Raw genomic sequence first — 22,025 nt, 5'->3', positions numbered from 1 at the left:
TATCCCAAAATACATAAACTGCAAAAGTGCATAATCTTAAGCATGTACAAAGCTTCATGACATCACTTCGGTGTGCTTTACAATCCGTTCAACAGGCAGCAATGCTCTGAAACTGCTCCTAACAAAATCCTGAGTTCAAAGCAGTGTGTTGGCATCCGAGTCACAAGCCAACCCACTCAGCCTTTTTCCATATATTTGCATGGCTCGGGCTGTACATTCTCCAGCAAGACAGTACTTTAATGCACTAGTGCCATCCCAGCTCAGCTTTTTGATGATACACTAGACTTGAATGCAGCCACTCACTGCCTCTGTCACTCCATACATATCCTAGACATTAAAGACTGGGGGCATATTTGGCAAAAGGGTGAAGGGTAAAGATTGGAAGTATGTAAAAAAAACAGCATAAGAATAATAGAACATTAGGTGAGACAGGAAGTTTTACTTCAAATAAAATTCTAATTTTAATTCCTATATCCTTTGGGGTGAAAAACAAACAAAGAAACAAACAAAAAAGAACCCCAAAGCAAAAACCAAAATAAAACAAACACACAAAACAAAAATCCAGCAACAAACAACCTGCTTTAAATGTATCTCCTTCTGTCATAACCCTAAGCTGACTTCTAAAACCATTATCTGTAGCATCTTGCTTCCAGGCTTTGTGTTCCTGCCTTACTATTTCTCCTCTCCATCTGTTGGGCTACAATGGCTTGGAATAAGATTAACTAGGTCAGAAGCTGCAGTTCCCACTTTGAAGGTCACACATGCCTCTTTTGTCAAACATGGAAACATTATATTGATAGAAAGGGAATTATGGATCCCATCCCATTAAGCACATGCAATGAATGTTCAAAATTGATGTTCCTATAGTGGTAGCAGGAAATCAAACAAGAACTAAAATCAAAACCCTCCTGAGGAGATAATTATATTTATTTCATTCCACACCACAGTGTTTAAGACAGACAAATGTTATTGATGTCTTTCTGTAAAATAATTATATTTCTGATTTGAGGATAGAGACTATGTATTTATTATGTTTGGCTTGTAAAATGCCATGGCTGTACAAAAAACAACTTTATAGAAGAGAGGCAAAATCTGCTGAAGAAATAACTAGGTCAGGATCTTTCAGAATTTAAATGAGATTTCAGGAAGTATATTCCAAAATGATAACTGAAACAAAGCTGTGTATATGTGTAAATATGATATGCAAATACTAGAAAGCTTCGTGGAATACATACATTTTCAGGTTGCTTTTTAAAGAAAAATGAATACATGGGATGACAAATTGCTGTTTACACATAAAATATGATGCCACATGAGGAGAAAAATTAAATTAAATATGTGAACTATATCATGGAACACAACAAAACCTGCTTAGCTGCTACTGGAGAAAAGATCTTGTATTTGTCTGAAACCACAGGGAGAATATAAGGAAAGTGAACTGAATTATCTGAAATTAAGTCAGCCGTGACACCAGCATAATAACCTGGAAAAATACTTCCAAGCCATGTCTCCAGAGCATCAGTGATCAAGATACATAAGACATCTAAATAGCACTGCCCCCTTCAGCACAGTTCACTTAGGAAAAAATAAGAAAAGGAAGAAATGCACTTTACAGTTTTGTCTTTTTTCATTTAAAAATAAAAGCTGGTGCATAAATCCTGAGAGGGTTAACAGCACAGTGCAGAAAGCAGGACAAAAAGGTGTGGCATGTTTATTTGAAGTCCTGCATACCGTGGAAAACATTGAAAATAACCAAGAAGGCAGCTGCAGCCACGCGTGCCCTTTCCTACGGCGGGTGCCCTCATTAGGTGTCTCTCTTGGTCCTGGCCAGGTTAGAGCGATAGAAATGTTTCAGGGATGCTAAATGTGAATGCTTCTCCTTCCAAGGCCAGGAAGCCTGGAGGAGGGTGGTATTTGCAGGGCAGAGCCCCTTGCACAGGTCACGAAAGATTTCATCAACCAGCTGAGAGAAAAAGCCAATCCAGGGGTTTTTATCCAGACCCTGTGTGGAGCGAACCTGATAGGCACTGTAAACACTGGTGAAAAGGAGACGGTCAAACTCCGTCGGAGGCAAGGGAGTGTCAGTCAGTGAATAATATCTCAGATGCTGCTCAATCTCCGCCGGTGTTTTAGGAACTTCCTCCTCTAAAATCTGCAGGAAGCGCCGTGCCGGGCGTAGGGAGGCCAGCTCTTCATCCCGCAGATGGATTGTCCCGTTGGCCTGAATATCCAGCCTTCCCCAGAGCATCTGGAAGAGAGGAGCAGCGCTGTCACGGAAAGCCCAGCACAGCCCCCGTCCCTCGCGAGCAAAGCCCTCCCGGCGCTGCCCAACGGCCCTCGGGCGGGCCCCGAGGCGGCCGCTCCCTCACGGCCGGCCTGGCCCCGCTCCATGTCCCTTTGCCAGCCCCACGCCCCGGGTCTGACCGCTCCACACCTCGTTTCCCCGTGGGACCCGTGCAGCTCTCGCCTCCCTCCCTGCTGTCCCCCCGCAGTCCCGCCTGCAGCAGCTCCCCGGTGCGGCCGCCTCGGCCGTCACCAAGCCCAGCGGGCATGGCCCCTTGTCCCCCCGCGGACAGCCCGTGAGGTGCCACGGCGGGCGGCACGGCCGCCTTGGGAGGGAGCACAAATGCCATTAGGCATCGCCGAGGCGTTCTCCGGGGGCCCCTGAAATCCGTCAGGGATGAGAACAAACAGAACGGGTGAGTTTTTACGTGCGGGCAGGTGGGAGCATGGGCCCTGACAGTGCCTCGGCCCAGGGCCCCCAGTGCTCAGGAGACCTCTAACATGATGGCAGCGTCCTCTGGGCCACGACGGGCTCTGTTGGTGCCGCTGTGAGGATGTTCATCTGGAAGACAGCAGACAGAGCTTGGTAGCACAAGACCTTCCTGTTTACTGTTTTTGCCGTTTGATTGTCAATAACGTCTTCAGCATTCCTGAGCCACCACTCAGCTTGCCAAATATGACAGATGCTGACCACGGGATTTTGATAAGCAAAACAAGCTTTTTAAGAGAAGCAGCAGTGGTTGGGGCGAGGTTTTGGATATCACAGCCTTTAGTGCTGCCAGCAGAGCTAAAGCATACAGCAGCAAAGGAGCAAAGGCACTGCTTTGACAGGCAGCAAGGAAGCCTCTCACACCGAGAATGGATGGGGTTTGAGCCGATGGGTTTGGCTGGTTAGCAGTTTTTGCTGGAGAAAATAATGCTGCCCAATGAAAGGAGCATGCTGGCAGGCTCCTCACGCTGCTGCTAGAAATATAAACTGATCTTATCCTGGTTTTCTACTTCTTCCCGAAGCTTCTGCGGCTGGAAGAGTGTGAGGGTAAAAGAAACCTTGTCAGATCCATTATGGCTGATTTGATGTCCAGCTAATTACTTGCTGGGACGCATGACATCATGTAATCTGGGAAAAATGGATATGAGGCCAGAGGAATGGCAGTTTTTTAATATGAAGGTCACGTTAATCCTAAGAATTGTTTGATTTTCATTTCCTGATGCTTACAGTGCTTTAACTGTCTGCATTTATTTTATTTCTTTTTTTGCATGTATGAAAAAGGAGACACAAGCAGTCTTGGTCCAGGACTCTGAGGAAGAGGCTGCATCCCTTCCCTCCTCTCTGTTATCAGTGTCATGAGGTAGCCAAGACTCTCTTCTACTTCTTACAGACTCATCCTTCAGGTTAAGAAACATGAAATGGAAAAATCTCATATAAAATAGTAAGCTCTCTGATATATTTATGGGGTTGGTTTTTTTAAATTTTAAATGGATGAAGGCTTTTTCATATATATATTTTTAAAAAGTGAGTATTTACATTGAATACTCCAGAGTTAAAGTCAGCAAGTGCATATAAAAAGTAGAAAAATTATTTAGTACTATAGATGTGTGATGACTGCTACCAAAAGATACTTCCAAATCTCCATTTTTGATTAGACCTTTTCAGAGAGATGCACAGGCTGCCTGGAAAAGTGCATTGCCAGCCAGCAGGCTGCAGAGGTTTGTTTCTCTGCACAGCTGCAGGCTCTGTGATCCAAGCCAGCTGTGGCTTTGGAATGTGAGCAGGGATGTAGCTTCTTTTTCCTACTCCTCCACAGATGTACCAGCAAGGCTTTTAGCTCAGGTGAAAGCATTATATCTTGTGAAAATTTCTTTGGTGGTACTGTCTCTAGTACCGATGCTCTCGGCTCACAGATCCCTCTCCTGAGAGATGTCTGACTGGCTGCAAAGTCAGTGCTTTTGTTGAAGAGATGCCAAACTGCCGTTATTAGTAACTGCCTCATAAATATACAGTGGTGGATTTTTGAGTAGAGAAAAATTTAACAAAGCATAACAAATAATGTATTGAAATATTAACATAACTATCCTCTGGGGAAGGGAAAATCCTTACTTATTTTATCACTCAGCAGGGTTGGGTGGGGTTTTTTATCCCAAAAAGCATATAAAAAACCCACAAACAGTATTGCAGATTATTTTTTCAGTGGAGACCCAAGAAAATCCTCCCCTTGCCACCAAACACAGCAGCAGGTCTTCAACCTGCAAGGAGGTAGCAGTGCCCCCACCGGCAAGCCCCCCCAGCTGACTCCAGCTCTATCCCGTGCCAGTGCAGCTGCCTGAGGCCTCGGGCCACATTTGAAGGAGCGGCAAAGCATCACACAACCGGCATTGCACAAAGGTTTGCCAAGCCATGCAGCCGTGTCGCTAACAGATGTGCTGCCTACCTGTCAGCCTCTGGGATGCAGCAAACACACACAGGAGCAGCCAGGAGCTGAGCTGTGCCTGGGCCATGGCAGCACTGTCCCAGCAGCTGCCACCCGCTCCGCGCCCCAAGCCACAGCAGCTCGCCTGGGGCGTCTTCCCGTGCTGCTTCGGATCCCAGCAGCCTCTCTTGGAAAGGATCCATCTTTCTGTGTTTCTGGTCACAGCCCTGGGAAGGGCTTGTAGTTCAACTTGTTGACCCCGAAGGATATTTTCCGTCATATTTTGGAAACTTGGAAAACTTTGTTGTGATGTTTTTGGCAGAATTGTTTAAGCTTCCTTTTCAAAGATTGACTTTCCACTGCAATGATTATAGGAAGCTGTTAGTTGCAAGAAATTCCACTACACATGTTTGTTTGCCTCTTAAGAAGTGAGGACCCCCTAGTCCCTTCCATCTCTGCACAGTGCCTCTGTCACATTTCAGTTTTCCTTTTTCCGGGGTTCAAAAATCTGAAAACAATCCTGGAATGTCACAAACAGATAAAGCTAGCAGTCTGCAGATTCATGGAAGGGCAGTAGCAGCCAAAACATACAAACAGGCAGAAGAAATGTCACTTTATCAGTTCTGTTTCAAACCCCCCAGAGGGAGAACTCAGTACAGTGACCTAACAAACACCAAGTATCAAAGTGGCTCAGGCTTTAGCACCTTATTGTCCTCTCCTGTGAGTGGACATCTGGGTTACAGTGAGCACAGTCTGCCTTAGATGTTCTAAATTATATAGACAAAACTTAATTTGATTCACTTTACAGCAGGTATCTGTTGTCTACACATCTTTACATATTTATTAGTGCCAAGTCCCCAGTCAAACTGTTCTGTATTTCTACTCTGTATGGCACAGAATGTAATGCCAGGGTTATACAAATATGCAGTAATATGTATAAATGAGTACTAATACCATCTCTCTCAGGTTAAAGAGAGAAAGAAGTCTGCCTAGAAAAGAGAGAAGGTAAAGCTGAAGTGCATCTCTTGCTCAGCAAGTCACAGGACATCAGTCGTTGCATACTGTCACCAGATAGTGTACTGGCTGGGATGATGTCCTAGTTGGTACTACCTCTCCTACACATAATGGAAGAGCCACAGAAGGGCCCACAATATCCAGAGCCACTCTTCCCCTCAGTTCGGATTCAAAGCAAGACCTGTGTTTTCTGTCATAGGCTTAGGTATCTTAGATATCATGTCATGCTATGCTGCTTTTGTTTTTCATTATTTTCTGCTGCTTACTCTTCAGTTGCATTCCTTTCTTCTTTTATTAAGCTGAATCACAAGCTTCCCAAGAGGCAGACACTTATAGCCCACCTGTGCAGTGGGACTGATGTGCCTTCTGCTTTGTGCCAGAGTCCCTTTTAGGCCACAGTGTATGCATGTTGTCTAGAAGCCACTATGGAAAAACCCCTGTGTTTCATGGGCCATGAAACAGCCTCCTTTTAACTTGCAGCACATGACATGAAGAGGATTGCCCAACAGGATTTTGGCCAACATCTGTGAGAGCTGCACATGATTTTGTCAACTGGAGAATTTCCTAGGATCAGCTTGCAGCTGAAGTGCCTAGAGGAGGACAGCCACGTCGGTGGGAGGGAGAGAAAGGAGGCTTGGGGCTGTGCTCAGGTGACTGACACAGTGGCAGATGAGGGACAAGCATCAGTGTGGATGCTGCCTTGAGCTAGGGGAATTTTGTATAATTACCTCACTATCCCACAAAGAAAGGCAATTTCAGTGTGATAAACATATTCCTTAGCTGTCTGTACAACAGCAATACTTGCACAAAAACAAGGCTGAATTTCTGAGATGCACAAAGTCCCTGCATGTACGACTGCAATGTTAGGCAGTGCACCTGCTCCTCCTGAAGGATTTTGTCCTTGCCAGGTACTCACAGCCGATCTCAGCCCTGCCACTCTGCATTCCCCTGGCCATACCGTCTGTTGTTGGAGCAGTTTCAAAACATCACAAGCCAGGTTTATGCAGGGACAACTTTCTCACCATGGCCTCCTGAAGCAGGAACATGGCAAATAAGAATAAGAGAAGAGGGGTCAAAAACTGCAGGAACTGGTTGGATGCTGATTGAGGCACAAGGTGTGGTACCAGAAGAGCCTCTTTAGGAGGGAAGTAGGACTTCAGGGAAATAGCATGTTCACAAAAGAGAAATTCTGCTTATGGAATTGAAGAAACTGCTTGCTCCCATCATCTCACCCCGAACTTGGGAAGATTGCTCCTCAGCCTGGGCTTGTCTGGCTCAGGGAAGGAAGAAGATTGCAGAAAGAGGGTAAGGAAGAAGGACATATGTCGCTCCCAGAAAAGGTGATGTTTGAGTTGCTGAAGTGGAAGAAGTAAGAAAAGCTTGAGGGAAGCAGGAGTGAAGCACTGACTGTTACCAGACAGGACCTCTGTAACACTGGTATTTTCCAGGTATGGTGCTGCCAGTCCTTACAAGGATCCTTTCTTTGTCTTTTTGTTTCAGTTTGTGAGCAGCATCTACTGCTTGAAAGAGTAATGAGCTGCATAAAAGTGACAGGGAGGGCCCCTTCCCACTGCACCTACTGCACATGTGGTAGGTGGACACCCAGACACTGCCATATCCTCAGGGAGGACAGTCTGCTTGCCTGGCTGTAGGGAGAAATGCCAGAGTTCTGGAAAACACCAGTAAAACCTACTCAGCTGGAGAAGCTCAACACAGTGACTGTGAGTCATTGCCTTAAGTCTATCTATCCCTTCAGTACCAGAAAATCTCTCTTCTCTATAGTGTGTCTATAAGTCAGCTACATCTGACTTACATCTCATCCCACATCCTCCTGCAGTTGAGAAATCCAACCCAGGCAAACAAACCCCACAGAAGCTGGCAGTATGCAACAGGCAGGGACAGAGGATTTGGAAGACAGCTTTGTCCTTGGCCAAGTTGACCACTGCCCTGTCCAGCACAAAGCAAGTGTCCACCAGCCACAAGGATCCCAGAGTGAGCAGGCTCCATGAGGAAAATGGCCTCTGGAGCTCAGGAGCAGTGGAGGAAGCAGAGTGCACAAGTATTCTGTGAGGCTGTGCAACCCTTGTGCCCTGGGATAATGAGCCTAGGTGAGTAAATTGCAGCCTTCCTGATCTCCCAGGCTTCACTAATGAGAAGAGATTCAGGTCTACTTGCAACTATTCCACATATTGAAGGTGTGCTGGAGCCAATGCCTGATCTCACAGGGCTGGCTATTTTTCCAGTACACACATTCTTGGACAAACCTTGCATATTGTCTAACTTGACAGGCATCATGCCTGACATTTCTTGATCTCGACCAAATTCTCCCTCTGCACAAACATTAATTTTAAAAGGCGAATTTCCTAGTGTTCCTGTTACCATCAGTCTGACTTATCATACTGGGAAATGTGAATTTTTATAATATATAGACCATAAGTCTTGGTGTGGTATCTCAAGCAACCTGAGATAAAGGAGCACACGGAGAGGAAATGTGATTTATAATGAATTTTCATGGTGATAGAAGTGGCACCAGGAACTTTTCTCTTGCCCAATAGGCATCAGCCTGCTGTGAGAGCCACTACAAAGAAAACAACAAACTGTGGAAGATCTCATAGGAAGAACTTAAAGCTTGTTTCCTATTTAATCTGCTCAATAGGATCTGAAGACAGATCCAAAACAGAGCTAAGAATTCCATAAAACCCCAAACTTCTGCTGATCTGTGTTCACTTCTCCTTCCCATGTAGAGCTGTAACTTTTAAGGTGAGTGGCAAATGCTATTTATTTTAACCAGAGAACACCGTTGAGTCACATCCCAAACACTGCTGGCTACAGCAGCTGAAACAAAACTTTAAAAATAAATAAAATTTTAAAAAAAATTAACTAGCCCATGCTTACAAGGCTGGGGCAGAAACAAATATGAAACCCAATTCTTAGAATACAGTTCAGTCTTTATTCTTGGAAAGAGATCACATTCTAGTCACAGCAAGTAGGGTTTTTTCTTAATTGAATTTACTCTTGTTGTATTCCTTCCTAACCTCCCCCAAACCCCTATTTTAATTAGTGCTTTTAGAATTTAAAATCTTAAGTATCAATTCAGGAAATCTCTACAAACCATTTGTGAATTATTGTATGAAGTCTCTTATACAACAGTTTTCAGATCTTAAGGAAGTCTGTCAGCTTTCTGGTGCAGAACAGCATTATGCATTTTCTGGACCAAGGACAAGGGACATTATTAATTGATGACTGCTGTAATGTAATCCTATTCAAACAGGTGGTGGGTGAACTGGAACTACAGCATTCTTCCAGCTTTTTTGTAAAAAAAAGATTTTCCATAAGCGCAAAGAAAGTGGTAATGCTATTGTATCATAGAGCTCAAAATAATTGCAATACTGACAAAAAGAAACAGAGTCTTGTCCATGAAACAAGGGAGGGGTATATTTTTGGCTGCAGGAAAAAGCAAACACACTGAAGATGCTGGAGAAAATAAAGACTGCTTGATTGTGAAGAAAAAGACTGAGAGAGTATAGAAGTCACCTGCAGCTCCTTCTGTTGGGAAAAAAGGCACTGACCTAATTCCCATGGAAACAATAGAGATTTCCATAATTGTTTTGGTCTGGACCCACATACATTTGTGTTGTCCTGACAGGAACTGTATTAGTAGCATTTACAGGCTTTGCCTTTTTGCCATATTATTACCATCTTCCTAACACTCATTCTGGAGCTAAGAAACTGCTGTCCCATTGCCCAAACTCCACAGCTGCTTCCATGCAGTCTCTAGGGAGGGCTCAGCTTCTGATTTTTACCTGCTTAGGGACTGCTGGCAGTAGTAGTGTTCAGGAAACACTGGGCCACAGGCAATGCCTGCACTCTGTTCCATTTGCAAACCAAAAAGACAAATCCCCTGATTTACAATTCAAAGCACCAGCTAAACATCTACCAGTTAGATCATAAGGACTGTAAATCAGCATTCCAGGGCCTTGTGCTTTTCATCTAGTTTGAAAATATTATTCACAAGATCACAATAGGCAAGTATCTCATATCAATTTTTATTATTATAAATACTATATTGGAACAGAAAGGATGGTGCTGCACATCTGCTTCCTTCTGCTGCTATTTGGCATCTTCTTTCTTGGCTCCTGCTTCTATTTTCAGGGGTTCAGGAGCTGGACGATAGGCAGGAAATGCCTCCCACGGGCTATTCAGATCGAACTTGCGAAATTCCTGAGCTAGCTCCACAGGCTCTGCCACCACTCGTTTGACTTCATCATCATACCGCACCTGGGACAGCACAAAGGACACAGGCCATCATCTGCACCCTGCTCCTGCAGCATGGCTGCTGTGCAGTGAGCCAGTAATGACCCAGACCACCCTCTGTGCAGACAACTCTACTTACCCACGGGGAAAACACAGGCACACAGGCCTCTGCCACAGCTTCAGCTCTCCTCATTACTTCACAAGAGCTCTCCAGATGCTACTGAGATCTCTGGAGTGTCCAAGAAAACCCTCCTCTTTGCTTTGCTGCCATGCCCCTCAGGTGTCATGACAAAGCACCCAGAATTAGGAGCACCCACCCTCACAGTCCACATGAAGTGCACATGAAGTAGCATATTTAATATGTCATTTGACAAAGGAATTCCTCCCGAGTCACTGAAATATGATGGCCCATCCTGGGTCTGCACGATTGAGGACTATACTCATGAATCTTTATAAATGGCATTTGTGTGGTTTTAGTTGTTCTAATTTTTTGCATAACACTCAAAAAAATGGGAGAAAAAGAAGACCATCAGGATGGAATGCAGGTGAGTACCAGACACTTCTCATGGCTTGCTTTACCCTCACTGTGCCAGTCCAGATCTCTAAACACCAGCTGAGGAGATGCTGCCTTATCCTCGTGTGCAGGATTCTGTTTTTTCTACATTTCTTAAAACAGCCTCTTTTTTGCAGAACTTTGCACTGTTTCCTTCTGAGACTCAGTTCAGTCTTAACACTGCACCAAATACACCTGCTTCTACAGGGCAGTCATTCGAAACTATACGGATACCAAACACTCTCATTTCACCTGTGGTTGGCATACAGAGGTAAATGGCAAACAGCAAGAGTCAGTTTAATCAGTTTTATAATCTGGGCCTACAAACATTCAAAAAAATGAAGTTCCAACTGAATCAAGAAGGGTTCAGTCCTTTTTATCCTTCTAGAAATCTCAGTTTTGCAGTGGAAATTTTAATCTTCCAGAAAACATGCTGAAAGCTGAAGCACTTTCTCTGCCTGACAAAGTATCTTTGGTATACAGCACATAATATTTGCTCAACTTCTCCAGCCTTAGGCTGCCTTATTGTGGATATTTTGTGTGATAATTCAAATTTCTATGCAGATTTACACAACTCCTCTGGAATACAGACACGTGATTGTAAAGCAATCCCATACTTGTACTGGAACTCAGAAAAGAGCATTGGAGAGACCTGGTGACTTTAGACATGACTGTATCTCCTACCTCCACATAACCAGAGAGTGGGAAGTCCTTCCGGAAAGGATGGCCCTCAAACCCATAATCTGTGAGGATTCGCCTTAGATCAGGGTGGTTGGCAAAGAAAACACCATACATGTCCCAAACCTAAATGAAAAGGAGCCAAGTTAGTTGAATTGTATTTGAAAAAAACCCAAAAACCTGCATGTGTTATGTCCATAAAATTTCAGTTACATGCCTGGCTTTGTACAGTGCCAGCAAAACTGATGCAGGAATTCATTCAAAAGCAAATCAAACACCATTTTATCACCTACTCTGAAAAGGCAGCCAGGGAAACATTTCTCTTTCTTCCTGAGGGTGCTGGGGAATCACTTAAATTGGGAAAATACAGCCTCTCCCCACAAAGACTCTGTTCCCAAGCACACCAGCACTCACCTCTCTTTCATACCAGTTTGCTGCCTTGTGCACAGGCACTGCTGAGTCGACAGGTGTCAGCTCATCGGTGTACGTCTTCACACGGATCCGGCTGTTGAAGCGCAGCGACAAGAGGTTGTACACAATCTGAGGCAGAGAACAGGCAGCAGTTATGGACCTCCCTGCAGTACACCACTGCCTAAGCAAAGCCACACAAGGATTATTTCATATATTCTTTATGAGCCGGATCGCATTCAGCACTTCAGAGCTGGCCACTAAAAGACACTCCTACAACTGAGGTTCCAAAGCTTATCACTTTTGTCCTTAGAAGTGTGACGAAAGCTATGAGAGACTTAGACATCATGACTGATGACAAAGAAGTAAAGAGAGATACTAAATCTTAAAGAGAGAGACTACTGGAGGGATGGAAACACTTGACAATGAATGGTCTGTCTCAAAGAAAATGGCCATCAATCACTCTTGCAATTACTATCTGTGGGAGCAAACTAAAAAAAAATACATTTAATTTTCAATAAGTGAGTTGGATACCAGGGAACATTTCCAACATCTATGGTGATGAACTCTAGTACAAAGGCTGTTTATGACATACTACAAGCAGACTGAAAAGAAGATCCCAAAAATGTGTAAGGAGTTTTAAAGCCCTGTTTGATACTGCCTTGGTGACCGGAAAAGATTAATAAATTAGGGTCTATATTTCTATTATTTCTATGAATCTACTACCTTGACTTTTTAAAGAAAAATACTGAAATAAAAAAATATTCCTCTTCTTCAGCAACTGGAGGCCTTTGACTTAAAGAATTCTATCCACTCTCAAAAGTTTCTTCTGACAGCCAGAAACCAAAGAAAGTGGTTAGAGCTGCAACAGCTATCAGCACCTGTGAAGCCCTCCAAGTGCTGCACCTGTGAGCAGTTCCTACCTCAAAGCGGTACTGCCGAGACGGGACATCAACAGCAGTCAGGTCTGCCAAGGATTTGAACTGGGCATTGGTGTGATCACGAAGGAAGGTCAGGACAGGAATGATCCCATCTGGATGGATCAGAAGTTCCAGCTCATTGAAACAGGTCACCTGATGAAAGCAGAACAGGGGGAAGGGCATGAGTACAAACACCAACAGGACCAAACGCGATGCTGATTTCAGCAGAACACTCAAACAAAGATACACAGCACACACAAAAAGGCATCAGATCAAGGGGCTTAAAACCAGCAGTACTTTTCATGGAATTCTGACCATTTTGCTTCCCCAGAACAACTTCACTGAACAGGTAACAAAAAAGTGATGTGTTCGCTGGATCCCGTCCCGCCACAAGAACAATTTCTTGAACAGCACCTACCTGTACTTGTTGTATATACTTGGGCAGAATCTCAGCCACGTACTCCCCAAAAGCACATAGCTGCTTCTGTTCTGCTTCATTTTTTGGTCTGACAGTAGCTAAGGAGAAAAATAAAGCTTCTAAGATTATGACAGGGAATACAGAAAGCTACAGAAATAAGAGAGTAGTACCTCCCTTTAACCAGTCTAGCTGTCTGTCAGAATCTATGCTATAGCAACATACTTGTGTTACACAGAAGGTGGAACTACACACTTTAACAATGAAGGAAATTTGTGTCAGTGCTAAAATTGTGTCAGCTCTAAAGTGCAACATGAATTGTTGAACAAGATGATGAGGAAGTGAATAGCCAGATGAAAAACAGAGCAGCAGGGATGACAGAACAATCTGAACTTAGGAACCGCTCATGTCATTCAACCTGGGTCTAGAAAAGGCCTTGTTTTCTGGCTTTGCTGGATGTGTCAACATCTAAGCAAGCCCCTCCGTAATCAAAACACTCTTGCAGCTCACGTTGTTGGGATGGGTTTCTTCACTGATACAACAAAATCCCTTAGGGGTCAGGGAGACGAGGGGATATGAAGCTGCTGCCCAGGCACAGCTTTACGCAGAAAAAGCAAGCTTGGCCCTGCAGAGAGGATGCAGACAGGAACCCAGAGCAAGCACGGTTACCAACACAGCCGCTTTTCTGCGCAATTGGGGTTTTCGGGTGACCGGACCAACTCCTTCCCGAAGGCTCACTAACGCGGTTCCACCGCCCAGGAACGGCCGTGGGCCGGTGCGGGGCCCTCCCGCCGGCCGGCAGCGGCACAACTGCACGCCTCGGGCCCCCTCCGCCCCCCCGCGCCCCCAAACCGGGCCCGCACTTACGGCGAGTGTCCGCGGCGGAGCTCCCCGCCAGCCGGGCCCGTGCCGCCGCCGGTGCCGCGCCAGCTGCGGAGAGAAACGGACACGTCTGTCTCATCGACCACCGCCAACCGCCCGGCCCGGCCCGGCCCCAGCCCCCGGCACAGCGCCCGAGCCTCACCTCGCAGCGCGGCCCGCGCCAGGCCCCGCGCCGCCGCCGCCCACATCCCGCCGGGACACGGACGGGCAAGGGCACGGGGCGGAAGCGGAAAGCGCCGCCGCCGCCGCGCTTCCCCCGGGGGCGGAAGCGCGCGAAGAGCTTCCCGGGGACGGCTCCGGGTCGGTGGGCGGAATCGGCGAGTGCCCGGCGGCGCCTGGCGCAGGGTGAGGGCCGGGAGCAGCCGCTGGGGCAGCCCGGGGCGGCGGCATGAAGGGAGGCGCCGCAGGTGGGTGCCGCGCGGCGCGGCCGGGGGAGCGGCGCGGCCGCCGGCCCGGGGACGGAGCAGCCAGCGCCGGGAGGTGCGGGCGCGGCGGGCGGCGGACCCCGGCAGCCCCGGGCTGAGCCTTGCAGAGCGTCAGCGCAGCCCTGGTGGGAGTCTGCGTTTCTCCGAGGGTCAGCCTCCCTTCCTGCCTTCTCCCCGCCCCGGACCGCGGGGTCGCTGTCAATTGTGCTTAGGGGTTCCCCCATCCCGGGCGCCGCCGTGGCATCTGCGACCCTGTCAGGAGCCAGGAAAGAAGGAAGCTGGAGCACAGGTCTTATGAGAAGCGGATGAGGAGCTGTGTTAGTTTAGCCCGGAGAAGAGAAGGCTCAAAGATGACCTTATCACCCTCTCCAGCTGCCTGAAAGGAGGGTGTATCCAGCTGGGGCTTGGTCTCTTCTCCCAGGCAGCCAGCGACAGGGTGAGAGAACGCAGGCTTAAGCTGCAGCCGAGGTTTAGACATTAGGAAGAATTTCTTCACAGGGAGGATGATTAGAGACTGGAATGGACGGCCCAGGGAGATGGTGGTGTTGCTGTCCCTGGAGGTGTTTCACACTGGATGTGGCACTCAGCGCCATGATCTAGTTGACATGGTGGTGTTTGGCCATAGGTTGGCATCGATGCTCTCAGAGGGTTTTTCCAACTTAAGTGATTCTGTGATTCTGTGAAGGAGGTGTACTAGCTGTGGGTTAAACCACTGTCACTGGTAGCTAGTCCTGTGGAATGCATGGAGCATACGATTTGGCTTTATGAAGCAGTTAACTCTCCTGCATGCCTCTTTCTTTATAGCAGAGACACCATGGGTGCAGAGGGGACCTCTGTCTGGGTGTCTGCAAGGAGGGCGTGAGATTTGTATAGTTTTTGCTGCTTCTTGGCATTTCTTTTGTGACTTGGCATCAGTCATCTGGGAGTTGTGCAGGCCAGTGTGGGCAGCTGGTTCTTCCATGCCAAGGGGGCAGAGTAGTTCATCTGTCCATATCCTGGTGCTCTGTGTGCTCTCTTCTGCATTCTGGGCTGAAGCTCCTAAACACCTTGTCTGTATGGATAGAGAGCTTCGACCAAAGTGGAAGCCAATTTGCAGGATAGGCTCATACTTCGTAAAGCTGGAAAAATAGTACTGATATGCTGACTGCAGTTCCTCTGTCTCTTATAGACTAATATATAGGTACTTTTCAGACAGACCAGAACTACTGTAAAATAGAGATTAGAATATAATTAAGGCAGGCTATCACCAGAGATGAGATGGACTTGTCCAGCCAATTAGGGATGTAGACACTACTTCCCATGAAAAGAATTTGAGCAAAGAACTTAGGAGCCTGCCTGATCAAGCAGACTAATTGTAAGAAAATGCATGTTTGACAAGATAAACCATGGAAAAGTATTTATGAATGTGCTAGAGAAAAAAAAATCACATCTTTGTGAAACATTGTTCTTGAAATAATGTGCATTATTAATTGAAGAAATTTCTGATATTACACACAGTTCATAGCTGGTAGTTCACTTGTAAAAATAAGTCTAAAATGAATGCAGGTAGGCAACTGTTCCTAATGCTGACAAGAACCATGGTGAAAAAGAGCTCCTTGCTGTAGTGGTCCTTCTGTGTTTCAGAAGCTTTTCTGACCCACAAACTACCTGGGGCACTGCAGACATCCATGGTACCTGCTAAGAGGTGTTTTCTTTTAAATTTTGATCCCCTTTCCATGTGGGAAGCAGTCTCTAATAACATCTAAAATGTTGTTTTGCATGCTGAAGTTGACTGGCATATTAACAAACAGCATAACTATCAGCTATCTCATTTGGTTAGTTTGAAGGACTAGTGGTTATGTCAGGCCAACATCTTGTGCATCTTTTTGGTAAAAACAAGTTCATCTTGATACAGATTCATCATTGGGTTTTGACATTAATTAACACCTCTTGATGATATGAACTGCCAGTGCTCTTTTTTAGTATGATGCTGTAATCCTTTTCACATCTAGTCCAGCTATGCTGCTGCTGCTTTTTTTGGCTTTGCAAGTTTCCTAGGGCAGTTGCTGGACTTTCCACTTGAATAACTTGCTGCACTTCTTTGTGTCAGTGAAATGAGTGGTGAAAAGATATGCACGTCTCCCAGCCCTGCTGGGGTGTGATGTTCACTGTACTGGAAGTTTGGTATATATTATAATTTTAATTCTGCCAACTTCTCATTTGCTGGTTGAGATTCTGAAGCTCAAGCTGTGCTATTTATGTTAAGTCTAAATATGCTGGACTCTTACCAATATGTTTGATTTTTCCCTGTACCCTGAAGTACTGCATAATCTTGTTAGTGGTGAGAGAATGCCGTATAATTATTGTGATTTTACAGATTGCTGGAGGTCTGATTTGTGCAGCACCATGGACTCGTCAGAAGAGACTGGAGGCTCCTCTGCAGAAGAAAACTACTTTGTGAACTACACCTTCACTGACCGCTCCCACTCGGGCCGCGTGGCCCAGGGTATTATGAAATTATGCTTGGAGGATGAGCTCTTTGCTGATGTTACAATATCAGTGGAAGGCAAAGAATTCCAGCTGCACCGTTTGGTCCTCTCAGCTCAGAGCTGCTTTTTTCGTTCTATGTTCACTTCCAACCTAAAGGAGGCCCACAACCGGGTGATAGAGCTGCAGGATGTTAGTGAGAGTGTCTTTCAGCTCCTTGTGGACTATATTTACCATGGAACTGTAAAGCTGAGGGCAGAGGAGTTGCAGGAAACCTATGAAGTGGCAGACATGTACCAGCTGACTGCCCTTTTTGAAGAGTGCTCCCGTTTTCTGGCCCGTACGGTGCAGGTGAGAAACTGTCTGCAGGTCATGTGGTTGGCAGATCAACACAGTGACATGGAGCTCTACACAGCTGCCAAACACTGTGCAAAGTCACATTTGTCTCAGCTGCAGGAGACAGAGGAGTTCCTACACCTGCCTCTCCGCCTGCTGACAGACATCCTTACAGGTAAGGAGTTCTTGAAACTACCTAGGATGTAGATGTAGAAAGAGACTTTCAGAGTCTCGTCAGGTAGTGAATGAAACAGATGGAAAGATACAAATTCTCGTAATCACTGTCTATTGAGAGACTTAGCTAAGCAAGGCAGAGCAAAACATTCTGGATACCTTTACCAGAAAAAGCCCCAAACTGTTAATTGTTGCTGGACATGAAACATCTAAACTATAGAAAAGGAACATACAGGATGCCAGAAATTCACAGCAGTTCCTGAATCAACAGGTTAGAAGTGTCACACGTTTTTTAAACCCAGTTTCCAACAATTTGTTGTAGTTTTGTTTGCATTGAAAGTAAAACAAAGAAGCATTGGCTTCACCATTGGAGTGATGAAGGCTCACCACTCCAAAAATACACATCTGATGAAAGTATTTTAGCTCATAACCATTTAACATGGTAGTGCAATAACTCAACATCTGTAAGAAGGCTTGAGCACATGTTTTAGACTATTTTAGTGTTATTTACATTGCATATAATTGTTAGGATTACTTAGGCACTCAACTGACTGAAATAGAGGCATTCTAACATCTTGAGTAGTACAGTAATTGCCCTTCTTCTAAAGGTAATAGCCTTCCCCAGTAATGGATGCCATGACTCAGAGTTGTGAAGGACATGTCAACGCATAAACAGCTTAGTCCAGTTTCCACCAATCCTTAAAGATCTGCTGCTCTAGTAGGTACGGTCAGTACTTGTTAACTCTCCAGGAAGCTGCAGTCACAAGTCCATTCTTCTGCAGTTATGCATCATTGCTAGAGGAAGCAAGAACGTAGAAGCAGCTCATACATCCAAATGTGCCTCTTTTCTTGCTTTTAATTACTCTTTGTAACTGAGTAACTAGCTAGACTTTGTGTGTCATGTGTTTTATATGCAGTTGCAAAAATAAACCTATCATGACAAGCTTCATTGGAACACTGGCAAATCTATCCATAAGAACTAAACTAGCCTTTAGAGTTGATGTTATGCATATGAGAGTATTTATAGATATTGCATTAAGTTATCTCTATTGTATCTAAAGAAATTTACAGTCAAAAACCTATTGAGTATATGTACTGATAGCTCAAAAACTGTAGTAAACTTAAAGTAATTTTGATAACTATCTAGCCAAAGTTTTTAAAGTAAGTTACAAGTTCATTTAAAAAACCTCTAAAATCATGAAACAAAACGGTAGAGGTCAGTCACCTTTAATTTTTTTTCTAGGGATTCTACTTAAAAAACAGTTTTAGGACTATGGACTTTAGCACTTGTGGTCCTAAATTAAAACAACTGCTCAGTATCTTTTTTCCATGCATCATCTATTTTCATATGTAGAATCACGTACCCAGCATTTTTGCCACAACTTAGCTCATAAAATGGATTAAAATCTGAAATACTTCTCTACTGTTGGTAGGAAAATTTCTTTTATTTTGCCTTTCCTGAATCTTCATGTAGTTAATGGGTAATTAAATAGAGCAAACTTTTAGTGGCAAGAATTGAAATTAATTTAATGAAATAGTAATTTATTAATTTTACCTTCTGTTGCACTCTAGAACCAATTTTAAAAAAATGTTTCCATTTAGGCACTTCATGTGACAGCTTGTGGGAATCCTTTTAAACAGAGTTGAAACACCTGCTTTTGTGCCACACTTTTTCTGCTCCCTTCCACTATAGAGAAAAGCATTGGAATTTGTCTGGTGCCTTCAGCATCATTGAATTCAGAGTTTGTTATGAGAAAAGACTACAAAAAGAGAGTCTTCATAGGGAAGCTTCTCAGTGAACACAGGCATAATTGCTGGCTTTCAAACTGGAAGGAAATACCTAAAATCTTTTAGGTAATGTACTGATGAGGATGATAATTTGTGGTTTAACCAAAACTTCCAGTTATGTCTGAAAAGAGATTTAAATCTGATGCAGTCTCTGGAGTGTTTGCTACTGTCACACAGCTAAGAAAAGCTCTAGTAGCTCATTGGGGATTTCCAAATGTTAAGAGGATAGCAGCAACACCAGATGTTCAGTCATGAGGGTCAGCTGCCTGACGGTGCTCAGACGTATTTTGTAGATGACTTTTGCTAGACAGGTTTCTAGGACCAGCCAGAAAGAAAGGCAGGTGCTGAGATTCTCAATAACAGAATCTTTTTGCCTAAATGATTAAATAAGAAAGTATTTGTCATCATCACACAGCATGTAAGTTCTCTTTCCTGTCCTATTTCTCTTGGACATAGATTCCTGAATAGATTGCTGAAACTCATCCAAAGTGCTTAAGATCTGCAGCGGTCTTCTTATAGTTACCCAAATTAATTTCAAGTATTTGGCTGGCTGGCAGTGCTGATCTTGCCTGACAAAATCTATAAACACCTCTGTCTATTTTTCGTCTCTCGACAGTAGGTTTTGTGATGGGAGTGGGGGGAGGCAGCCACAGGAAAAGGGTGTTCCTGAGTAGATACACCTTCGTCTAGATATCATAAATGCCTTTCTGTCCCCAAACTGCAGATGGCGTTCCATGTTCTCAGAATCCAACAGTTGCCATAGAAACCTGGATAAACTTCAACAAGGAGGAGCGAGCAGGCTTTTCGGAGACTCTGCGATCGAGTCTGAAGGTATAAAAAGACCTTATGTTCTGGGGCTGATGTGGCACTTTCTGGCTTCACACTTCTCAGGGCAGGGTATTCTGCTTACAGGTGTGACATGAAAATCACAAAACACAAATGTCATTGAAATTCATGGTGCTTGTGAGAGGATACTTTCAGTGTCATAAATAGCAACCCCACTGACAACTTTTTTTCATTTAACCTGAGGCTGCTTTCACTCGTGATAGGTGCAGTGCCACATATAACTTATTTCACCTCATTTACCAAATCAACTGTTCAGAAATCTATATTTGGCATTCCCCTTGTAAGAACTGTACTCTGTCAGTGATGTAACTGGCCCTTACCTGAACCGTGAACACTTGTGTTCCAGTGACATCTGGCTATTTTACTGTGTCAGATATGAAAGGTATCTTGAAAAGGCCTTGAGGCTCTGAATCCTGAATGTTCTAGGGTGGCAGGACCTAGATCAGATTCTGCTGACACACTTCTACTTTCGCTCAGGTGATTGGAGAAAATGTTCACATCTACCTGATTGGAAAGGAGTCATCACGTACACATTCCCTTGCTGTCTCTCTGCACTGTGCTGACGATGACTCCATCAGTGTGAGTGGCCAGAACAGCCTGTGTCACCAGATCACCGCGGCCTGCAAGCATGGCAGTGACCTGTATGTCGTTGGTGGCTCCATTCCACGGCGCATGTGGAAATGCAACAATGCAACTATAGACTGGGAATGGTGTGCTCCTCTGCCCCGTGACCGGCTCCAGCACACCCTCGTCTCTGTGCCAAGCAAAGATGCAATATATTCACTGGGGGGGAAAACTCTACAGGACACTCTCTCTAATGCTGTCATATATTACAGAGTACGAGACAACGTCTGGACAGAGACCAGCCAGTTGGAAGTGGCAGTCTCTGGAGCTGCAGGGGTGAACCTTAATGGTGTCATTTACCTGCTGGGTGGGGAGGAAAATGACTTAGACTTCTTCACCAAGCCCTCTCGGCTCATTCAGTGCTATGATACCAACACAGAGAAATGCCACGTGAAGCCGTACGTACTGCCTTTCGCAGGCTGCATGCACGCTGCTGTGCACAAGGATGTGGTGTTCATTGTGGCCGAGGGGGATTCACTGCTCTGCTACAATCCCCTGTTGGATAGCTTCACCCGGCTGTGCCTCCCAGATGCCTGGAGCTCAGTACCATCCCTCTGGAAAATTGCCAGCTGCAATGGCAGCATCTATGTCTTTCGCGACCGCTATAAAAAGGGTGATGCAAATACTTTTAAACTTAACCCAGCCACCTCTGTTGTAACAGTCACAAGTGGCATCAAAGTGCTGCTCACTAACCTGCAGTTTGTCCTGGCCTAAACAGGCTCAGTGATAGTAAGACAGCAACAGTGTCTTGCTGTGCTACATCCTCGACTCTCAGCACCAGTCCCAATTACTACAAGCTCACAACATCCAGTAAAGACCCCATCCTCTGTACCTGTGCAGAGGAAGTACAGGCTTTCTGACTGTGAGCCTATTCTTTTACATAGCACTATCAAAACTGTATTGAACTGTTGTATCTTAGATTTCAGATGGACTAAATACTATTACTTTGATTCCTTGATGGTAAGCTGCTTGCATTTGAGGCCCAAACAGCAGCAAGTGGCTCTTTTAGCCTGGAACCAATCCACCACTAAAAAATGCTGTGGCATATGGAGAACATTCTCCTTGGCCCAGACTGCTAGTTTTAACTGCCTAGGAGACTGCGTGTTGCTGCTGTGTCTGTCACAGAGTTAGACGTGCACTGTGTCCCCCAGGGATGCCCCCATTTAAACATTCCTGTGTCCTATTGCAGAAGGAGGGCCTGGCAGACAGATTCCAGAACTGATCCCAGGACCCTTAGGTTACATTCAGCACTTCTCCTAGAGGAGTGGTAACCAAATGAGTGCTTGCTTAATGCTCTGTCATCACCTAGCATAAAGAGAAGAGGGAGATAATTTTTAGAGCATTAGCTTCCTTTACTGTACAGGAAATCCCCACCTGTAATTATAACATAGTGTTGGTGAAAAGACAGAACTTCCTCCTACCCCTCTCTGTTGGCACTGTAACCCTTTGGGTAAGAATCTGAATAAAGTCTCTACTGAGACAAAGTATTTTGGTTTTTTCTCTTTGCTTCAAATACAAATATTTTTGAACTTTCTGTGGATTGCATTTCTG

The 22,025-nt window shown here is 45.0% G+C and overlaps 3 protein-coding genes across 12 annotated transcripts; 1 reads left to right on the top strand and 2 right to left on the bottom strand.

Moving 5' to 3' along the window:
- Nucleotides 1-909: 909 nt before the first annotated feature.
- Nucleotides 910-5,325, bottom strand: FAM180B (family with sequence similarity 180 member B). The gene is made up of 3 exons (XM_064424898.1): nucleotides 4,713-5,325; nucleotides 2,778-2,845; nucleotides 910-2,248 (listed from the first exon to the last, which is right to left on the bottom strand). The coding sequence occupies exons 1-3, from the start codon at nucleotides 4,969-4,971 to the stop codon at nucleotides 1,805-1,807; spliced, it is 771 nt and encodes a 256-aa protein (XP_064280968.1). The 5' UTR covers nucleotides 4,972-5,325; the 3' UTR covers nucleotides 910-1,804.
- Nucleotides 2,560-21,961, top strand: KBTBD4 (kelch repeat and BTB domain containing 4). 10 transcript variants are annotated; one of them, XM_064424850.1, is made up of 5 exons: nucleotides 2,560-2,699; nucleotides 3,554-3,632; nucleotides 16,597-17,217; nucleotides 19,729-19,835; nucleotides 20,328-21,961. In XM_064424850.1, the coding sequence occupies exons 3-5, from the start codon at nucleotides 16,626-16,628 to the stop codon at nucleotides 21,186-21,188; spliced, it is 1,560 nt and encodes a 519-aa protein (XP_064280920.1). In that variant the 5' UTR covers nucleotides 2,560-2,699; nucleotides 3,554-3,632; nucleotides 16,597-16,625; the 3' UTR covers nucleotides 21,189-21,961. The 10 variants fall into 10 exon arrangements, with proteins under 10 accessions (XP_064280920.1, XP_064280919.1, XP_064280923.1 ...); XM_064424849.1 differs by having other exon boundaries at nucleotides 3,554-3,713; XM_064424848.1 differs by lacking the exons at nucleotides 2,560-2,699; nucleotides 3,554-3,632 and adding an exon at nucleotides 6,186-7,813 and having other exon boundaries at nucleotides 16,597-17,057; nucleotides 17,157-17,217.
- Nucleotides 9,736-14,053, bottom strand: NDUFS3 (NADH:ubiquinone oxidoreductase core subunit S3). The gene is made up of 7 exons (XM_064424897.1): nucleotides 13,958-14,053; nucleotides 13,801-13,863; nucleotides 12,937-13,034; nucleotides 12,522-12,671; nucleotides 11,605-11,730; nucleotides 11,197-11,316; nucleotides 9,736-9,983 (listed from the first exon to the last, which is right to left on the bottom strand). Exons 1-7 carry the CDS (start codon nucleotides 14,001-14,003, stop codon nucleotides 9,816-9,818), a joined length of 771 nt encoding a protein of 256 aa, XP_064280967.1. The 5' UTR covers nucleotides 14,004-14,053; the 3' UTR covers nucleotides 9,736-9,815.
- Nucleotides 21,962-22,025: the final 64 nt, after the last annotated feature.

This window comes from Passer domesticus, chromosome 6 (genome assembly GCF_036417665.1).
Source record: "Passer domesticus isolate bPasDom1 chromosome 6, bPasDom1.hap1, whole genome shotgun sequence".
In the NCBI taxonomy this organism is placed as follows: domain Eukaryota; kingdom Metazoa; phylum Chordata; class Aves; order Passeriformes; family Passeridae; genus Passer; species Passer domesticus.
The sequence above is the reverse complement of the archived record's forward strand: the minus strand, read 5'-3'. Positions and strand labels throughout refer to the sequence as shown.